At 43.0% G+C, this 21,281-nt stretch overlaps 1 protein-coding gene across 5 annotated transcripts in view; it reads left to right on the top strand.

Annotated features, from left to right (window-relative positions):
* Positions 1-18,671, top strand: part of fhod3a (formin homology 2 domain containing 3a) — a 69,314-nt gene extending 50,643 nt beyond the window's left edge. For 4 of the 5 annotated variants that reach the window (XM_039820471.1, XM_039820473.1, XM_039820474.1 and 1 more), the window contains 14 exons: positions 2,541-2,758; positions 4,519-4,833; positions 6,277-6,968; positions 7,841-7,981; positions 9,948-10,106; positions 10,451-10,633; positions 11,515-11,634; positions 13,106-13,267; positions 13,932-14,122; positions 14,558-14,762; positions 14,977-15,000; positions 15,293-15,500; positions 15,615-15,782; positions 17,200-18,671. In XM_039820471.1, coding sequence (XP_039676405.1) covers positions 2,541-2,758; positions 4,519-4,833; positions 6,277-6,968; positions 7,841-7,981; positions 9,948-10,106; positions 10,451-10,633; positions 11,515-11,634; positions 13,106-13,267; positions 13,932-14,122; positions 14,558-14,762; positions 14,977-15,000; positions 15,293-15,500; positions 15,615-15,782; positions 17,200-17,282 — 2,869 coding nt within the window. In that variant the 3' untranslated portion in view covers positions 17,283-18,671. The remainder of the gene's footprint in view (positions 1-2,540; positions 2,759-4,518; positions 4,834-6,276; positions 6,969-7,840; positions 7,982-9,947; positions 10,107-10,450; positions 10,634-11,514; positions 11,635-13,105; positions 13,268-13,931; positions 14,123-14,557; positions 14,763-14,976; positions 15,001-15,292; positions 15,501-15,614; positions 15,783-17,199) is intronic. The other variant, XM_039820472.1, reaches the window with a different exon arrangement.
* The last annotated feature ends 2,610 nt before the right edge of the window (positions 18,672-21,281 follow it).

The raw sequence follows: 21,281 nt of genomic DNA on the forward strand, positions 1-21,281 counted from the left end.
GGGCACGTGCACATACACAGACACACATTTTACTCAAGCACACGTACGTTTAAAGGCACACAAAGAATTTTCATGAGGCTAATAAATCTATGTTTTTGTGCGAATGGGAATCACAGGAAACAAGAGATTTACTCAAGAGGGTATTGTGAGGTCACGATCAGATTCTGAACTGATCATACTCGATGCAGCCATATACTGTATATACCTAGTGGTCCAGTTCAACCTTTTTAACCTGAAAACAATTAGAAAACAATAGCTTTATGTATTGTGCCAAGTGCTGTAGCTTTTCCCGTAGGCTCAGACCTCTTTCAGCCTCAATTTAAAGCACCGTTTATACAATAATACAGAGTTTCAGAGCTGAAAGAAATGAAGGGCGATAGAGCAAAAGCAAGACTTGAGTTTGATTCAGCAACTTGCGGAGAACTCAAGCACAAGACAGACAGAGGTGGACAGATATTTAAGACAGAAAAGGAGAAGAGCTGCTGAGTGAGCATGTGGGAGATGTATCCACTGGAGAGGTTGATGTATTTATGGTGTATTTCACGGTTATTAGGAAAATATGAGTTTTTTCCCCCCAGCTCACCTCCCTGAGGTACGCATCTGTCTGACAAGATACAGCACTGTAACACCTGGACAGAAAGGAATTGCATGAAATATGATGGCCTAAATGACAGACAACTGAGTCCAAAGAACATCGTTAATGGCGTACATACAAGAGTTGGACTAAAACTGGATTCCTGAAGCATGTCGCAAATATTTTTGGTTTGTTAAAGCCACTGAACTTATTTTTTTTCCTCCCTGGAACTTTGGCTTATGATCAAATACCTGCAAATCTATTATTCCCATCAGCCTCATTCGTACTATGTGTTGCTAATTGCTTAGTTGCTAGTTGTAAAGTGCTAATTAGCAAATGTTATCATGCTAACACACCAAACTAAGATGGTGAGCATGGTAAACATCACACCTGCTACACATGTTAGCATGCTGATGTTGTAGTTAGTACTAGAGCTGGGCAATATATCGATATTATATCGACATCGATATATGACACTAGATATTGATTTAGATTTTGGATATCGTAATATCGTGATATGACAGTGGTCTTTTCCTGGTTTTAGAGGCTGCATTACAGTAGAGTGATGTCATTTTCTGAACTTACTGTTCTAGCTTTTCTATTATTTGCCTTTACCCACTTAGTCATTGTATCCACATTATTGGTGATTATTTATCAAAACTCATTGTGTTAATATTTTGTGAAAGCATCAATAGTCACACTAAACTACACAATATCGCCACAATATCGACATTGAGGTATGTTGTCAAAAATATCGTAATATTAGATTTTTGCCATATCGCCTTGCATTTAGCTCACAGCACCTTTACCGTACATATAGCCTCACAGAGCCGCTAGCATGGCTGTGGACTCTTGGTCTAAATCAGGGGTTGATGCATAGACTGTTTAAGCGAAGCCAAAACATCCCGATCGCCCCCTGGTGGTAGGCTGCAGTATAAGTCAGAAATCCCGCCCCCTCCACGTTAGCGCACATGTGCCAATCGCTGAACTCCTTTTTGTTTTCTAAGTGTTTTAAGACATACAGCATATTGAAGGTTTTTTGGTTCAAGTTGAAGCATACAACACGCAGCTGACTCACTCCCTCTTTATTATTCTTAATCACATGCACACACACATACACACACACACACTAACACACACACACGTATTGTTATCCAGTTTCTTCAGACGTCTGAAGTGGCCTGATGCTAATGAACTCGGAACAGAAGCTCCACACATTCATGGTATGGTGGGAAACAGGAGGGGTTAGAGAGAGAGAGAGAGAGAGAGAGAGAGAGAGGGAGAGAGAGACTTAGTGCTTTAAATCTCGGTTCTGGCTGGCAAGTTGAGTGGTAAAGTTTTGGTATGGGGTGAAAGAGAGAGGACAGGAAGAGAAGGGAAAAATACAAGGCAGGAGAGCTGATCGAGGCACATCTTGAACAGGTTTACTCTGATTCACGTCTGATGTTTGGCCTTTCAGCAGCCAAACTAACATTACCTTCTCCCCATCTCTCCCACTCTCCTGTCGCTCTCCTTTCCTCTCCACCCTCCTCCCTAACACAGTCTCTTCTTTTCCAAACTCCCTCTGGTTGCATATTTGGACTGCTGGCTATAACTGAGCATTTAGCTAGACAGGAGAGGAGAGGAGAGGACAGCAGGATGGTGGAACTCTTGACTGCAGGAATCGAGTGATGAATGCGTTTGTGAATGCTTTGTCGGCGACAAATGGGGCAAGGTAGAGGAGTGAAGTGGGCTTATAGAGTGAAGAGGTGGCATGAGTGTTTTTAAAGGAAACATATGTAGAAGGTTGGAAGTTTCTGATGAATTCAAGTAAATCGTCAGCGTGGTTTAGTAGAGGGCAATTTGGCAAAGACCAAAACTGAGAGCAGCAGTGCTGAGAAAGGCAAGACAGAAGGTGCATTGTCTCTATGACTCTGACTCTATTTTTGCTTCCTGCCTCCTCTGATCCTCTCTCCCTCTCTCTCAGGTATAAGAACGTGGAGCGTCTGGCGGCGGAGGAGTACGAGAGGGAGCACGTCCGGGTGTCGAGGACTCGCCCTGACCTCAACCTGAACTTTGAACCCGCGGAGGCCTGGCCCTCGTCATCGCGCAGCAGCACCCCGTCCTCCTTCGCCTCCCAGGAGGACGCAGAGGCCGACCTCGAAGCCGGGACCCCCGCCACCGCCTACACACCCTCCGAGACTGGTAGGACAACTGAGAATACTGTATGATGGAGTAGCTGTCACATGTCGACACACTACGCACAGTATTTACTAATAACATGGTGTCTCTGTGGGGATGTGAGTTATTAACAAGTCAAAAATGCTTAGGCGACGAGGCGCAAAACTGACATCAAGTCAACTAAACATAGTCTTGTAAAATTTAACAACATCTCCTGTTGGTGTAGATGATTTAATTACAATACTGTAGCCAAATGCCATCTATTATGTTTCGTGTATTCAGTATTACTATGGCTTATACTACTAGGATTACGACAGTTTCTCCTGTTAATACTGTTAGCACTACTACCACTATTTAAAAAAAAATAAAATGAATTGAATGGGGTTAACTGGGAAACATTTTTTGGTCTTATAATTAATAATGGTGGTAGAAGATTGAATTTAACACAATTTAAAGTCAGAATCCTTTCAGTCAGGGTTGATTTTGCGACATTTGTGGTTACCGTGGTAACAGTAAAACAAACACTCCGTGAGTAGCTACTTTGCAAAAATACATCAGTAGAGGTGTAACTGGTGTATCTATTTACAGTGATGCCAAACAAACTCCTGTTTAAAAAGGAAGTCAGCCAATTATAATTTAAACCGCAATCTGATTTCATGCTGCGCACACTGTAAGTCATCTGAGTAAACAGCAGTAGACACTGCAGGGCACAGGAAACCAATTTGCTTAACTTACTGAAGAGTTGGAGTTTTGCAGCCTCTCGTGGTTTTGTTCCATTATTTCATGTGATATTTTAAACTGATCTGCTGTCAAATGAAAATGACCATAGATTGTTTTGTAAAAGTATTTGGATGAACGATTTCTGTCAGGGCTAATATCGATGAAATAAAATTGCATAAAACCCTGGATTGCATACATGCATTGTTTCCTTTATATATATAAATACATTCAATAGTTATTGTTGAAAGAATTTGAGTTTGTCTTTAAAGGATTAGAACTTTATGGTTAGGTGTGTTAAAGCTTTCGGAGTAGTTGTATGACTCTGACTGGTTAATACTTTAGGGACTTATAATTAAAACCAAAAGGTTGTGAGTTCAAGTCCCAAGAGTGCTCCCCAAAGCAATCATTCTTAACCCTAAATTGTTTCAGGTTGCAGCCTGCCGTTCACATTAGCATGCTGGCGTGAGCAAAAGAAGGAGAAGGGAGATGAATTGGGGGAAAATATACTGAGGGAGAGGAGGGGACACCATCAGGGGGGTAGAAGGAAAAAAAAAACACAGAGAGGATATGGGTGAAAGGGTCAAATGGGTTTTTGAAAGACCTTTTTGAACGTGTAATGCCAAAACATCTTGTGTAAGAAAAAAGCCTTGTTTTGGGACTGAGTGCATGCACAGCCACGAGCGGAGGTACTGTAGCTCACTTAGGCGAGTATATGAGGCCTCACCGTGTCCTGTTATTCTAACCCCGCCTGCATCACTGCCTGGACTGTACTGTGGAGTTGCGTGTTTGTATGTGTGACATAAACAGGAACTTAATTCTTCATTTCCTGTTCATATCCTGGTCCTGCAACAACCTGGCTTTCTGTTACCTGCCGTACTGTTTACATTAGTGTATGGGTGTGTGTTTTTGTTTGTCTTATTAAGTACGTGTGAATTTGTGTCGATATGGGGGTGTCCCATGTGCAGAAATCAAAGACAGCCATGTCACATGCCAAACTGTATTTCATTGCAGATAGTAAATGGGCATCTTAGAGAATAAAGTAACACTGATGCTTTTGGTGACAGGAGAGGCCGATGACTCCAGTGCCAGTCTAGAAACAGAGGAAAAAGAGGCCACCGCTGAAGAGGAGGAAGAACAAAAAGAGGAGGAAGTGCCGGAGGAAGTACAGGAGGAAGCAGCGGCAGACAGGGAGGAGGAAGACGAGGAGTGTGAGCAGGAACCGAAGAAGGAGAAAGAGGAGGCGGAGGAGGATAGCGGCATCCTGAGCGACAAAGAACGACAGAATGAGGAAGTGAATGAGAAGGACAACTGCTCGGCCTCCAGCATCTCCTCTGCCAGCAGCACTCTGGAGAGAGAGGAGAGGGGGAGCAATCAGAATGGTGGGTAGTTGGGTACTGCATTATGAAATAACAAAGTTTACATTACAAAAGTATACATTTCCAAGTTTTAAGTCAGCAAGTTGCTTCTGACATATACAGAATTAGTTCATACTTTAACACCAGTGAAGTCATGTTTTAAGTTACACCGTGAAATATTTAACCACTGGTAATGCTATCTGGCAATGTCTTTATGAGTCGGTGTCATTCTGCTGCCAGTTTGCAGTAGCAGACTTGGATGTAACACTGCATTTTGGTGAGAAACAGTGAACAGTGAACCTAACTTTAAAGGTCCCATCACTTTATGAGGTTTTTTTTAACATTAATATGCGTTCCCCCACCCTGCCTATGGTCCCCCAGTGGCTAGAAATGGCGATAGGTGTAAACCGAGCCCTGGGTATCCTGTTCTGCCTTTGAGAAAATGAAAGCTCAGATGGGCCGATCTGGAATCTCCTCCTTATGAGATCATAAGGAGCAAGGTTACCTCCCCTTTCTCTGCTTTGCCCGCCCAGAGAATTTGGCCCACCCATGAGAGAGAGACATCATAGCTTTCAAATGAGCACAGTGGCAGTTGGTCAAAGCCACACCCCCACCCTCCACCTTGCCCCCCCTCTCTCCTCCTCAATAGCTACAGACACAGAAATGGCACATCCTAAGGAAAGCTCATTGTAGGACTGGCTCTAGTGGCTGTAATTCTGCACCAAGGCTGAATTTCGGAAAAGAGACTTCAGATACAGTATTAGGGGACCACTAAGGCCTATATAAAAGCATCCAAAGAGCACCATGTCATGGGACCTTTAAGTCAAGACCAACAGTCTATTGTATAAAGCCATGGGCGGAGGCTCGCACAGGACTCGACGGGCACACCTCCCAAATCTCAACATCGTGTGTCAAGCAAGGTTTTGCTTAATTCAACTCGAAACGAAAAACAAACTTAAACATACTGCTTACAAGTATAAAAGAAATAGCAACAGGAATGTCTCGGAGTGACCTTTGTGCTCGTGCCCAGATGCAGCCCAGAGAAGTGTCAGTCAGGTTTTAGAGTTGGGGCACTGTATGCTGGGCCATAAAAGAAAAAGGGTAAAGTTTTGCGAAAATACGGAGACGGAGGAAAAAACACATGACAATTCATAAAGGTCAAGCTCCAAAACCAACAGTTACCATAACACAACTCAATAGCCTCTTTCAATAGACCCCTCCCATCTCCTAAATTCCCACTTCTTTCAAACACCACACCTCCAGTTTATGTTGCAGGCTTGCTGTTTAAAATTTTATCTCTCAAGCCCAAACCAAGATATCCCTGATTACATGGTCAATGTTATGTTTTCGGATAAAGTAAAAAAAAACTCCCTTCACATCCCCAAAAAACATTATACTAATAACTATTTTAATGTGCACTCTTTCTTACATCTCTCTCCTCTCAACCCCATCAACTTTCCTTCTCAGGCTTCAAGGAGGCAGAGGTGAACGAGCAGTGCAGCAAACTCCTCAACAGCAAGCTCTTCATGCTGGACATGCTGTACTCCCAGGACAAGAAGCCCAGTGATGAGGAGGAGGAAGAGGAGGACGTGGAGAAGGAAAAAGAGAAAGAGAAAGGAGAGGGGGAGGACAAAGAAAGCCGGAAGGATGCTGACGTGCAACTGGGCAGTGAGCAGGAGGCTGAGAAATCCGAGCACCACGGGACCATCCGACCGTTCGCCGAGCGGTTTGGAGACTTGATCAAGGACCTCGTTTCGACCCCCCCTCACCTGGATGTCCCAGCCAACGAGCCCCCTCCTCCCCCACCCAAAAAGGAATCGGACACGATCTGGGACCAGCTCCTGGCCAGCCCTCGGGAGCTGCGCATCGGGGACATTAACTTCACCGACCTGACGGAGGAAGATGACAAAGACATTCTGGATGCTGTTTTGATGGGAGAATGCAGTGACCTCCCGCCCCCGCCGCCTCCTCCACCCTGCATCCTCCGCTTCCCTCCGCCCCCACCCATGCTAGGCAGCTGCCCCCCACCCCCTCCCTTGATTGGAATTATGAGGCCTCCTCCTCCCCCTTCCTTTAGTGCCTCAATTCCAGTGCCTCCTCCCCCGGAGCCTCCTCTCTTCAACAAGAAGAAGAAGACAATCAGGCTCTTCTGGAGCGAGGTGAGTCAAGATACAAATACCATTTCCATCATTCGGGAAAAGCTATCCCACTTTTTATCCAGTGTTACACATCATTTATCCAGAAGATGATCTTCTTCTTCAAAGATTTGATATGCCATCATTTAAATTTTCTTAATTTCAATAACTGATCTTTCTATATAAACCAGTCCTTCCAGTCCTTTTTGGGGTGATAGTTGTGGGCAAAAATCCTTGATTATGCAGCACGTTTTCTTAAAAAATGCGATGGACAATGCGGGATATTTATGCAATTTTATGCAATGAAATTGCGGGAACTTGCGAAAATTGCGGGAACTTGCAAAAGAGAAAAAGAAGTGATTCCCCCAACACCCTGCTTTTCGACGATGTTCACGTCGCGTAATTACTTTACTTCATAACGTTCCCATGGCAACAGGGGAAAATGGCTGCTCTTGTGTGAAGTAAACGCAACATTATGAATGTTATGGGGATTATGAAATCATGCAAGCCCCGCATATTTTGCACGGAAATCGGCAATTTACGCGGCGAAAGTGCGGCATATTTGAAAAAATGCAGCCCCCGCATAAATATTTGGCTGATTATTTGATTTTTGCCTGATTATGCATTGAATTATGCGATCGCATAATCACGTTTTTCTGGAGGGACTGATAAACAGTGACAGGCTGATTGATAAGCAGACAGGCTACGTGTATCACTGTCTCTGTGTCTTGAGGTCATATTAGGTCATATTATCGTTCTGGTTTGTCAGAAGTATTTGGCCTGCATTGCTGGTTGGACAGAAGTTCCTTGCAGATCAAGAGTGCTTTTATTGCAGGAAATGTGAGTCCAACACATCTCTCCACCTAATTCAGTCCATTTCTGCTGTTTGTGATTAGGTGCGTCCCACAGACTCTCAGTACAAGGATTATAAGCGGAGTGGAGACTCGTTCTGGTCCAAACTGGAACCAGTGAAAATGGACACAGCCAAACTGGAACACCTGTTTGAGTCGAAATCAAAGGAAATACCAGTTACAAAGGTAAACAACCAATGCCTGAACCAGCTTCAGAGACATTTCTCATTGTATGATACTGAATGTACCTGTATGCATTGACTAACCCAGCTATTATTAATTATGAATTATTATTATTCATTTATTTGTTCATTCATCTTACATCCCACATGATGGACTGAACAGTTTGATTACATTTTTAATTTGCCACCATGCCAGATTAAAAATCTGACATTTTTGTTACTGATTAGGGGAGAGACAGCCATGTTTTCTGGTCACCTCATTAGGTATGCAACACATGTAAAGTCTTACCAGCTACTCAGCTACAGAAGTTTGGCAGGAGTCATGTCCCTTTTTTATTTTGTCATGACATTTTTCTACTGCACAATGAGGCGTGATCAACGGGCATAGTTCAAATGTAGTATGATAGTCCATCAACCAATCAGACCAACGGGTGACGTAGCAGCGACAGTGGCATCAACGGGTTGCTGCCATGGATTCCTACGCTTCGGTGGCCGGCTTGTTGAATCATGTTAAACCCGCCGATAGCGCGCCAGGTGGATAAGCCAGTTTGTGATTGGTCCCCGCAAATTTGTAACGGAAGCAGGAGAGATAAACGTACAGGTTTCCAGCCTGAGCTGCAGGGCGAAATCAAATCACCGGCAGATCGGGCTGGGTTTACCCAGTCTAATGTGAATGCACATACACTGTGCAATTTGGCTGGTGCTTTATCACAAAAACTTTGCTTTTGCCAGCCACACCGCCCGTGGGGTTGGGTGTCATTTATCTCCAGAACTTGAAAGTTGATGTTTTAAGGGTTAAGCGAGGTCACTAGTGTTCTGATCCTGATCAAACATGGCAGGTTTGAATCCTACATAATTCTCACAAAGCCTCTAAATAAGAAAAGTATGGTCCGCTAAGACAGGGAGCTGAAACCAGGCCTCTCACACTTTGAACTTCGAAGCCCCTGATTCTGAACCGCAACTTCTGGTTTACACGTAATGTGACAGTATGATGGTGGTCTGCAGCTATAGTATCGAAACAGCTCAAGCAAAGCTGTCAGTTAATGAGGAATGTTAAAGCAATCAAAGGTCAGAGCAGAACTGATATTGCTTTAGTGGACTATCCTTTGTTCCCTTCTTTCAGTTCTATGGTTATCTAACCTTACTCATCAGAATGTTAAGTATGTGTTTTAGATATTAAAGATTAGATATTGCATGGTTCAAACCATTTTCATCTACTTGGTTGGTAAAATTTGGTTACGTGTATTCCTTAGTTACCACCAGTCTTTGTTAGTTTTTTAAGCTCTTTTTAAAGTTTTCTCCTTTTGAGCTCTTACCAGTATTACCCTGTCTGATTCATCTGCCCAACAGAAACATCATCCCATTAGCGCAAGGGTTCAAAATGAAATCTTTAATATTTTGCCTTTAGCTCTATTTTATATTTCACAGAACACTTTCCATCCCATCAACAACGAGTATGTTAAGGTATTTCTATAAAATACTTAAATATAAATGTGAAATATATAGTTAGATATACATATTTTGATCACTGAAAGTATGCTTTAAATATGACGTTAGTCTCACATATCATGATGTAACAACTCAATAGTGCCAGAGTTGCACTGTTGTGTAAGTCTCCCAGTCTCCGTATGGTGAGTATATAACTTCATAGTGGCAGTAACAAGGTTTTAGCACCTACTCTGTTACCCTTTTATGTGCTGACACATTACGACTTCCTTCCATTAATAGCTTACTATGGCCTCAAGTGCTGCTGAGGTCATATGTTCACATACGGTGCATTGTGACTGCAGACTTATGCAAAACCCCACATAAACACACATCATATAGTGTTAACTATCATGGTATTTCCTGCTCCTACTCACATATAGTTCCCACAGCTGCAGTCAATGTAGCCGGAGGGATGATCCCTTTAATCCTTACAGGCCCATAAAGCAGACCACACAGACCCTCTCTGTATTTTCGTGTCCTAGAAAACAGCAGCAGACGGCAAGCGTCAGGAGATCATCGTTTTGGATTCCAAGAGGAGTAACGCCATCAACATCGGTCTGACGGTGCTGCCTCCTCCTCGCACTATCAAGACGGCCATCCTTAACTTTGATGAGTACGCGCTTAACAAGGAGGGCATAGAGGTGAGAGATACAGACAATAGTGAACGGGAAGAAAGTCAATCAATCAATCAATCTTTATTTGTATAACATTTTTCATTCAAAGGTCATGCAACTCAAATTCTAAAAACAGAGACAATGTCACCTCCACCACCCCCACACACACACACACACACACACACACAGATTTAATGTAAAATGCAATTAAAGCATGAGGTGAGGAAACATCATCATGAACCAGCATAAAACAAGCAAAACCCAAACTTGCAATAATGTGATGTACATGTTTTAAACTCCCCAAATCCTTCATCTTCTAAATGACACCTGTCACCCATATACTGCTTATCCCACTCTGTCCCTGCCCTTAGAAAATCCTGACGATGATCCCTACAGAGGAGGAGAAGCAGAAGATCCAGGAGGCCCAGCTGGCCAACCCTGATGTCCCGCTGGGCTCAGCAGAGCAGTTCCTCCTCACTCTGTCCTCCATCAGCGAGCTCTCTGCCCGACTCCAACTCTGGGCCTTCAAGATGGACTACGAGGCAACCCAGAAGGTTTGTAAAAACATGTCGAGAAAAATGTAGAGGAGGGAAAGCCAAACCAAACACACATTTAAAGCCATACTGAGCAAGTGAATGTGGCTTTATTAAAGCAGAAACTGACATACAAAGCCAAATGAACTCTGCACTATAAAGGTTTAAGTAAATGTGCAAAGCGTGTGTGTGTGTGTGTGTGTGTGTCTCTGTGTGTATGTGTGTGTGTGTGTGTGTGTGTGTGTGTGTGTGTGTGTGTGTCTTATGCCAGTAAGACAACCAGTAACATCCTTTTTTTTAGTACAAACAACATCCGCAAATCATCAACATAGTTACATCATCACAAAATATGCACGCTTATTAGCAGCAACTCGCCGTCCTCTGGCACACCTTGTTTTACCCGGGTGAAAGAATGCATCCAGGAGGAGAAGTTCAAAGTCAAAACCCAGAGAATGAAAAACACGCCGCCCCTCCGTTTCTGTCCTGTAAATTTTACGGCTTTCCGCAGGATGCAGTCGTCTTTCATCTCCATGAAAGGCAGGATTCCTGACCGCACGTTCGGCAGAGCGACATTCCCGACTCGACTTTGTGGGACAGTGTGGTAGTGGGAGGCTTAATGGAGGGCAACATACCGTGCAGGCACACAAACACACGCACACAAGAGAAGCCTGCCGCACAATAACAAACGCTTCATGTAATCAAAAGCATGCTTGGTAGCGAAGCCTGACCGAGACGGCGGCCTTTAAACAACCTCTCATGACCTCAAACAAGTGCAGATGATTTGCGGTGGGAGACGAGGTGCACCTGTTCACCACTTTTTATAACTGCCGACTAAAGAAGCACATGTTTTTGGGGAGTCTTAATTGACTCAACTAATGATGTGTGTGTTTTCCTCCTCTCAGGAAGTTGCAGAGCCGCTGCAGGATCTGAAGGAGGGTATGGAACAGCTGGAGAAGAACAAAACTCTGCGCTACATCCTCGCCACACTGCTCTCTATCGGAAACTTCCTCAATGGCACCAACGTGAGTCATGACCATTACCGGTTCATCACACCGGGTCATAATGACAAGCTTCTTTTTCTTTGTAGCAGTAGTTTGTGGTAATTGTAGAGAGATAATCAGCGTTTTTACTGTTTTCCAAGCCTTTCATTTGTAGATAAAAAATTACATCACATACACTCACCTAAAGGATTATTAGGAACACCTGTTAAATTTCACGTTAATGAAATTATCTAATCAACCAATCACATGGCAGCTGCTTCAATGCATTTAGAGGTGTGGTCCAGGTCTAGACAATCTCCTGAACTCCAAACTGAATGTCAGAATGGGAACGAAAGGTGATCTAAGCAACTTTGAGCGTGGCATGGTTGTTGGTGCCAGACGGCCTGGTTTGAGTATTTCACAATCTGCTCAGTTCCTGGGATTTTCACGCACAACCATTTCTAGGGTTTAAAAAGAATGGTCTGAAAAAGTAAAAACATCCAGGATGCTGCAGTCCTGGGGGGCGAAAATGCCTTGTTGATGCTAGAGGTCAGAGGAGAATGGGCCGACTGATTCCAGCTGATAGAAGATCAACTTTGACTCAAATAACCACTCGTTACAACCGAGGTATGCAGAAAAGCATTTGTGAAGCCACAACACGCACAACCTTGAGGCGGATGGGCTACACCAGCAGAAGACCTCACCGGGTACCACTCATCTCCACTAAAAATAGCAAAATGAGGCTACAATTTGCACGAGCTCACCAAAATTGGACAGTGGAAGACTGGAAAAATGTTGCCTGATCTGATGAGTCTCGATTTCTGTTGAGACATTCAGATGGAGTCAGAATTCGGCGTAAACAGAATGAGAACATGGATCTGTCATGCCTTGTTACCACTGGGCAGGCTGCTGGTTGTGGTGTAATGGTGTGGGGGATGTTTTCTTGGCACACTTTAGGCTGCTTAGTACCAACTGGGCATCATTTAAATGCCACAGCCTACCTGAGCATTGTTTCTGACCATGTCTATCCCTTTATGACCACCATGTAGCCATCCTCTGATGGCTACTCCCAGCAGGATAATGCACCATGTCACAAAGCTTGAATCATTTCAAATTGGTTTCTTGAACATGACAATGAGTTCACTGTACTAAAATGGCCCCCACAGTCACCAGATTTCAACCCAATAGAACATCTTTGGGATGTGGTGGTACAGGAGCTTCATGCCCTGGATGTGCATCCCACAAATCTCCATCAACTGCAAGATGCTGTCCTCTCAATATGGGCCAACATTTCTAAAGAATGTTTCCAGCACCTTGTTGAATCAATGCCTCGAAGAATTAAGGCAGTAGTGAAGGTGAAAGGGGGTCAAATACGGTATTAGTAGGGTGTTCCTAATAATCCTTTAGGTGAGTGTACAGTAGCTACTATAATATGGTGAGAACACATGTACCTCATAATAGTACTCCAGACGTATTCTTTGCTCAATCACTATTTCTTTGGTTGTGTGTCCAGGCTAAAGGCTTCGAGCTGACTTATTTGGAGAAGGTTCCAGAGGTGAAGGACACGGTTCATAAGCAGTCTCTGCTGCATCACGCCTGCTCTGCTGTGGTGGACAACTTCCCTCAGAGCACCGACCTCTACTCCGAGATCGGAGCCATCACGCGATCTGCAAAAGTACGCTCCGCACCCACTAATAAAAAGCTTGTAGACGTACTAATTTTGCATTCCTAAATTGGGAACGCTTTTCAAGCTGGTTCTAATTAAACATAACTTCCCGTGCTGCCTTCTCTACCCAACTCAATAGATATTAAGTTCAATCAACAACTGTCTAGTCAAACTGATACGTTACAGTCCAATCCTCATGATTAGCATTGTTTTCATTAGGAAACAACCAACTAAACATGTAGTAAAGAAACTGCATGTTTCAATGACATATTGTGTAGTTTAGTGTAGTTTCTTTCAAGCTACAAAAAAAAAAGTCTGTGGAGAGATTTAGCCCTCTAAACAATGCATGCTGGGACATCTGCCAATATGCTTATCATGCTTCTTAGTGAACACTCAGTAGTATTTTCCTTGAAATCATCATTTCAAAGCGAAATAACTCACTTTTATAAGTTCTGAAATTGTCTAGAAATGAAAAGTCAATTTGAAGTTGTTAACTTGAAATTAATAAATAATTTATATTTACATTACGTTAATGATAGAAGATTAGGTTCAGGATCCTGTATGGTGTTTCACAGTGTAGCTAGTGTAGAGGGAAGCAGTGCAGTTCCAAAAAGGACTTGCTACATTTTGTTTAGGATTAAAGTACCTTATGCGTCAACCCCTCTTCTGTCAGGTGGATTTCGACCAGCTGCAGGAGAACCTGTGTCAGATGGAGCGGCGCTGCAAAGCCTCATGGGACCACCTGAAGGTGATCGCCAAGCATGAGATGAAGCCCCAGCTGAAGCAGAAAATGTCTGACTTCCTCAAAGACTGCGCTGAGAGGATTATCATTCTCAAGATTGTTCACCGCAGGATCATCAACAGGTGGTTCCCCTCACAACCGTCTCTCCTAATAAAAATGTTGATGTCTCAGTATATATAGACTGACTGGACTATGACATTCCACTAGTCATTATTTTTTAGCTGCTAGTTATCGTCAAGTAGTGATATGATCAGAATAAAATGCTTATTTATTTATTTAACTAGCTACTTATATTATGTGATTTGTTTAATGGAGTACTGAAAATATAATATCTGAAAACAATTTTAACTTGTAAAATTACATTTACTCATATGTAGAATAGTAATGAAAGTGTCAAATTCCTAGTGTGTAGTAAAAATTTTGGAATAAATCTTAAACAGCCTAAATTACACCGACCTCTAACAATTATAAACAGGCATTACAGCTGGAAAAAAGGACTTTTAGGAAAATTAAATGTTCCCATTCTTGCTCTCCCCTCCTCCCCCTCCTTCTCCCAGGTTCCATTCCTTCCTGTTGTTCCTCGGCCATCCGGCCTACAGTGTGAGAGAGGTCAGCGTCCACAGGTTCAGTAAAATCCTCAGCGAGTTTGCGCTGGAGTACCGGACCACTCGAGACCGTGTGCTGCAGCAGAAACAGAAACGAGCCGACCACCGCGAACGCAACAAGACCAGAGGAAAGATGATCATAGACGTCAACGCTCCTGTGAGCATCACACACACACACACACACACACACACACACACACACACACACACACACACACACACACACACACACACACACACACACACACACACACAGAATCCCTTACACAAAGGCACACTGAAACTCTATATACTTGTAACTCTCTTAACAAAATGTACAGTTGCTTTTATTCTTCATTTTCTTTGACTTTCACTCTTTCTTTCCCCTGTAGTCTGATGAGGAAGAGGAGAGTGAGGTATCAGCATAAGGGCATGTGTGTGTGTGTGTGTGTGTGTGTGTGCGTGTGCGTGTGTGCGTGTGTGTGTGTTTGTGCGTGTGTGTGTGTTTGTGCATGAAACCACTAACCCTGACTGAACTACTTTACCTCAAAGTTTTCCTTTTCACTGATTTTAACATCTGAATGGATCAGTCAATAAAGTAGAATAGGCATCATAATCTTCACAGGTTGGATTTTTCCTTGATTGAAAAATACTTCAAATACAAGCTGCCAAATTCTTATTCTCTTTCATTCTGTCTCTCCCCATCAGTGTGGTCGGTATGGTTCCAGCGTTAGCAACAGCGCCCCTAGTGGCAGCCAGGAGAGCGAGCGTTCTCAGGGTCTGGGCCACACTGAGGACGCTGAAGAGCATGAGCACATGAAAGCCGTGCTGAGAACCAGCCTCAGCGGCGGCGACAAGGAGGCCAGCGGGGTGCCAGGGCTTCGTACACGGACAAGATCCCGGCCTGGAAGGGGAGGTGAGGCTGACAGGAAGTCCCTTACAGGGTCACACAGAGACCTGAAAACCAGAGCCACGGCACTATAAAGGGTTTCTTTGTTCACGCATTTGTCATTCTGCTCGATGTTTTCAGGTCGCAGTATGCCAGCATGGACCCCACCCGTGGAGGACACTCAGATGTGTGGAGAGGACGCTGACGCAGACGAGATCATGGAGCGTATAGTGAGGTCGGCCACTCAGGGTCCTGGAACCAGAGCCCAGCCCAGAGAGAGGAGGAGGTCCAGGGCCAACCGCAAGTCATGTACGACCTGAATGCTTAACTTTTGTCCCAAATCCATACCACATACTAATTCCAAGCAGGTTTTGCTTATGTTGTGTGTTCCCACTGCAAGATAAAGTATATTCAAAACTGTCAGTATGCAGACTTAACTTTTAAAGCTTTGATTTTTTTTAATGTGCTGTTGATGGGCTCGAGACAGAAAATAAGATCCCAAAGGCATGAAGAAGTGAAGGATTAGTTAGGCACGGAGGGCTTGATCAAATACAATATTAGTTTTAGCATTATAGGAATTGTAGGAACTGATGTTTTCTGGAGATAGAGGTCTTGATATCTCTGCCTCTGCTGTATTACTTTTGCCCATACTTTCTAAACCGTCTATAACAAGACCCCCAACTTTATAAAAGTGCAATACTAAATTGCTGGAATAACATTTTGATTATGAGTAAGTAAAAGAGAACTTACCAAAACACAATAATAGTACAGAGTAGCGCTGGACATTAAACCAGACATTACCCCCAGTTTCCACCAACTGTGGAACGTCTGCGGATCCGCTCTGGAACGGCGGCGGAGTCAAAAGGTTTCCGTTAAAAGTCAATGTGTGTATTTCCACTGACTGCGGAACGGCTGCGTTCCGACTCCGTCCCAGCTTCAGCGACCCGCAGCCCTCCGGAGGAGATAACGCAGAGCTTCTATTTTTGCCGGACGCCGGAGAGCTTCGCAGCAATTCAGCACAATTCAGACAGGAAGTCGAGCACAGAAACAAAATAAATATCCGGTTAATTTTCCAACTAAAATACACCGTGCTCACGGCGGATCATATTTCCCTGCACTACACCTTGAAAACACTGCACAGAGCTGTTTCCCCTCTGGATGGAAACAAAATGTTGTTGGTTTTGTGGTTCTATTCTACGTGAATTCGCGAGATCTCGTGGGTGCTCGTGACTACAGCTGTCAGTCACGGCCGCAACAAATCCGGACCTGGTGGGTATTGAAGGACGGCGGAGCACGGAGCCGACACGCAGACGGAGACGGAGACGGTCTGCAGCCGTACCGCAGTTGGTGGAAATGAGGGGGTAAGGGTGAGATAAGGTGAGACTTGAACGTAGCACGGTCAGAGCAGTCACAGGTGTGTTTGGGGAGACTGTAATTGGCAATAGCATTTTAAAGTCACAGTTTCAAAGTTCACAAGAGAGCAAGTATACCGTTCATTGTAAAACAGTTGGTATAAATAAGTATGTTCATTTCTTGTATACTAACTGCAAAAACTGTAAACTATGACTCGTTGTTAGTATGTAGTATGGAACTGGAACACACCATCACTTTTAGCACAGCAGATGACCCTGTGATAACGAATCCTCTCCTCTCCTCTCCTCTCCTCTCCCCTCTCCTCTCCTCTCCTCTCCTCTCCCCCCTCCTTCCTCCTCTCCTCTCCTCACAGTGAGGCGGACTCTGAAGAGCGGTCTGACCCCAGAGGAAGCTCTCGCTTTAGGACTTACCGATTCTCCGGATGCAGAAATGTGATCATCCAAACCTCCCTCCCGTCGTCGTTGCTGTGGAAACACAGCGACAGCCATCGGAGCGACATCTCTGTCAGCCGTCTGCCTTCGCTACACTTCACAGAGTTGCATTTCACCAGTCACAGCCTCCTTCGTAGGTTTTTGCCAGCTGCTAATTTTGCCTGATGTGTCTGAGTGATGAAGCTGCAGCCATGATATTTTTTTTTTTAATGCAACACAAAGACAACTCGGAAATGAAGAAAGATGAAAGAACTGATGTATTCAACTTTAAATTCAGTGCTGCTGCCTCTACACTGAGCAGATACATTTAACATATATTATATAGGAAATGTTGCATTAGTCCAAAGGGATCATTTTTGCTTGTGAGTTTTCTGCAGCTGTGACTTCACCATTTTTCCTTTTATTTAAGCTGTGAATTTCGGTTGTAAAGATTAACGGGCTGAAGAGGAAGTTTGATTTGTTTCTCTTTTCCAGTTTCAAAGAATCCCAAGAGATCACCACAAACAAAGAGGCTCACTAAGAACTTTTGTGTTTGGCTTCTGCAGCTGCACGTTCGACAAGTGACGAGTGTAGTTTTGTTTAGTAGGAATGTGAAGGGTTTTCAATCCTATGTGCCTTTCATTTAAAAGGGACGATACTGTACCTTTTCGCCATCTCTCCCTCTTGTTTTAGTCACGTCCTACATCTCAGATAACTCACAAATGTCACATTCACAGGTGTAGTTATATCGAGTATGACTGTTGATTACAATTAACGTTTTTATTTCGGCAAAATATTTATTTGCAATGCTCGGACATCTTGCACCTTACTCAAAATCCATAGTTTCTGTGCTGAAGTGAACGACTGATTCAAAACAGACAAAAGGAAGTATTTATCTCAGAGGAACTGTTTGTAAAGTGTAAAAAGACAAAGCGATGAAGACATTTTTTAAATTTTAATCTATTTTGAAGGAGATGCAGTGAATTCTGCATAAAATGTGTAAATGCCCTTGTCAGCTGCCAGGTACTAAGTACTGTAGTACTACAGTGTGCATGTTTAGTGCGGTTCATGTGATGTTTTATTTTTGTAATTTCTGTAGAAATGTGTATTATAGTCTGAGAGAAAGAGTAAAAAGAGGCTATTCTGTGAATTAGTAATAAAAGATCAAAGAAATGAAAGATGTGGTCATAGCTGAAATACATCTTTTCAAAGTATTGCTTCGTGCTTAGCAGTATCTGGGCATTTACTTTGAACTCTGTGGTCACATATTGTACTTTATATGAACTTAAAAGGTTTAATAAAAACAAAAACAGGGAAATATTGCTGCATAAATAATGTGGTGGGCTGAACATAATTGATACACTTTCACTTGAAATGCTGTGTATACACACTCTGCAATAAAAAACAATTGAAAAAAAAAGGGTGTGCGTTCTTCTTCACTTCTTGAACACACACTAGAAGGTGGGTGTGTCTCTACTCACCCACCATTGGATTAACGAGGTGCCATAAACTGCTGCACAATGCACTTGTGCAGTTCAATGTTGAGTCCTTCTGTTTTGTTTCAGTGACTTGGCTTCTGTCTGTGCTACCTGTGTCCATGGCCAAGTCGATGGGTCTGCTGTGGGGGCTGGATCCCCTCCCTGATGGCGAGTTATGACTACGCTGAAGGAAAAGAAGCTGCAGGGCTACAAACACAAGCTTTTGTCTTTTGAGAAAGGAGAGCACAAATCCCTTGAAGTCTTGGAAATCAACCCCGAGAGGACAGGTGGGTTTACATGCGCAGGGTGTCAAACTAAAAGGTGTAGCCATATTTAAAACCAATCAATAAGTAATGTGTCTGCGTAACATTATACAGGTTTACTGACCATGCTCTACATGTAAATGCCCATAACCAACGTAAAGGCCTCTGCCTTCTTAAGCCAATCATGTAGTGTCTTTCTGCAAGCTCCCTGCCTTAAAACATGGAGACTGAATGAGTCAGCATGTTTATACCTGGAGGTAAAACTATATATGGAATATGTTGAATAGTATACTGAGTGACTATGAAACATAGGCCTGATCTTTAGGTTATATATTCCTTTGCTTGTGATGGAATCAGTTTAAGTCTCAGGCCAACAAGTTGATCCTGGAAAGTCTTACAAAACAGGCATGGATGGATGTACCAATGCATGATGAAACATATTTTTGCCACCTTATATATATATATATATTAGTTTAAGCAAGTTCATAATTGTATTTAGAGGTTATATCAGAATAGGGTTACATGGTTTACCATATTTCTGTTGTACTGCACATTGCTGCAGCTCCTCTTTTCACCCTGTGTGTTGAGCTCTCTGTTTTAGCTACAGAGTGAGGCATCTCACTTCTGTTGCATCTTTGTCGCACATGCGCAGTAGCTATGTAAGGACTACTAGCCAGTCAGAAGCAGAGTATGAGGGCGTGCCACGCTAGCAGCTAGGCGAGCATTATAACGTGTGTTACAAAGTGACGCACATTCGTCTCTGAAGTAAAGGCTGGACTACAATAGAGCTGGTTGGAGCAGTTTATGAACAGTGTTTTCTGTTGGAGATGGTAAGTCCCTTTGGGGTGGACTTTGGGCTTTTTCATTTTGTAAACTGATATATAACACAATAAAGGAAAGGGGAAAAGCCCCAAAGCATAATATGAGCACTTTAAATATATTACACATAAAACTGATATTTTCTTTTTAGGGTGGGCTTTTTTTTTTGTCAACAGCAGTAGGCCTACATTGCTTTGCTTCTGTGTCTGTTCCTCTAAACTGGTGGCGTGCCTACCAGCATCTTCTGTATGTAATACACAATACACTGACTATAGATAAGTACCTCATAAAACCCTACTTTAAAATATCTGAACTATCCCTTCAAAATATAGCTGTAGGTTTCTACACCAATATGTTTGACCAATGTCATCAAAACTGGTCTCTCGCCAGGAGTTAAGTTTTGACAGTAGAGGCTGCTAAACTTAAATAAACCACTGCTGCTTTTACCGTCCTTTGGTTTGGTTTGTTGCTCGTTGAGCTTGCAGCTTTCCTTTCATTCCCTATATGTCCAAGAGGTGGCAACACACTGTAACAGAACATGGACTTTCCAATGTTTTCATACTTAGACTGCAAACAGACACCTTTAAGTCAGAGTCTGTGTTATAATGCCTGGTTTTTGTTATCAGCGCCTCACTGAGCTGTTAAGGTCCTCCCCCTGAACAGAGAAAATAAAACCATTAGCATTGCAGGTGACAGTTTCAGAATCCCAAGCAATGTTTCGGCTCCACTCACAGAACGGCATAATGGTTATGAGAACTTTGGTTGTGTAATTCTCTATAGAGTATCTCTACACTCGAGTCATCTGGAGCTTCTCTCTGTATTTCCACAACACACTGAAGAGCAGCATTAAACGTTTTGCATATTTCCTCTTCGTTCCCAAAACCAAAAGAAAATCAGGACTGTATAGATAAACGAATGAAAAAAAATGAAAAACTGCCATTATGATTTGTGATTGCAGGGGCCTGGGACGAACCACCATACCTTACCATCACCATACCAAGAAGGCTGCTCTACCAACTGAGCTAAAAGTAGGCATTTATTTGCATATTAGCGTGCACACGATACTTTTTAGCTCACAAGCAGACAACTTTTTACCTTTCATGCAGACAAGTTTTTGTGAGAAAAGGTAATGAGAAAATGTGCAAGTGTGTGTGATGTGAAATTGTTGTATATGCAAGCTTTTTATGTGTCTGCGAGGTTAAATTAGTGAATATGTATGCTTTTTATGTATGTGTGCGAGGTGAAATTAGTGTATGTGCATGTTTTTTGTGTGTGTGTGTGTGTGTTAGGTGAAATTAGCGTATGTGCAAACAGCACAAGGTCAGTAGAGTAAAAGTAAACAGAACACTGTTCCAAGGAATTGATCCAGAACATAAAATGTTGATTTTAATCTGGACTTTGAAAGAGCCAATAGACTTTACAGGTCATAGTTCATATGGGACCGCTTTTAAATTCATGGACATA

This window comes from Perca fluviatilis, chromosome 13 (assembly GCF_010015445.1).
Source record: "Perca fluviatilis chromosome 13, GENO_Pfluv_1.0, whole genome shotgun sequence".
Lineage (NCBI taxonomy): Eukaryota > Metazoa > Chordata > Actinopteri > Perciformes > Percidae > Perca > Perca fluviatilis.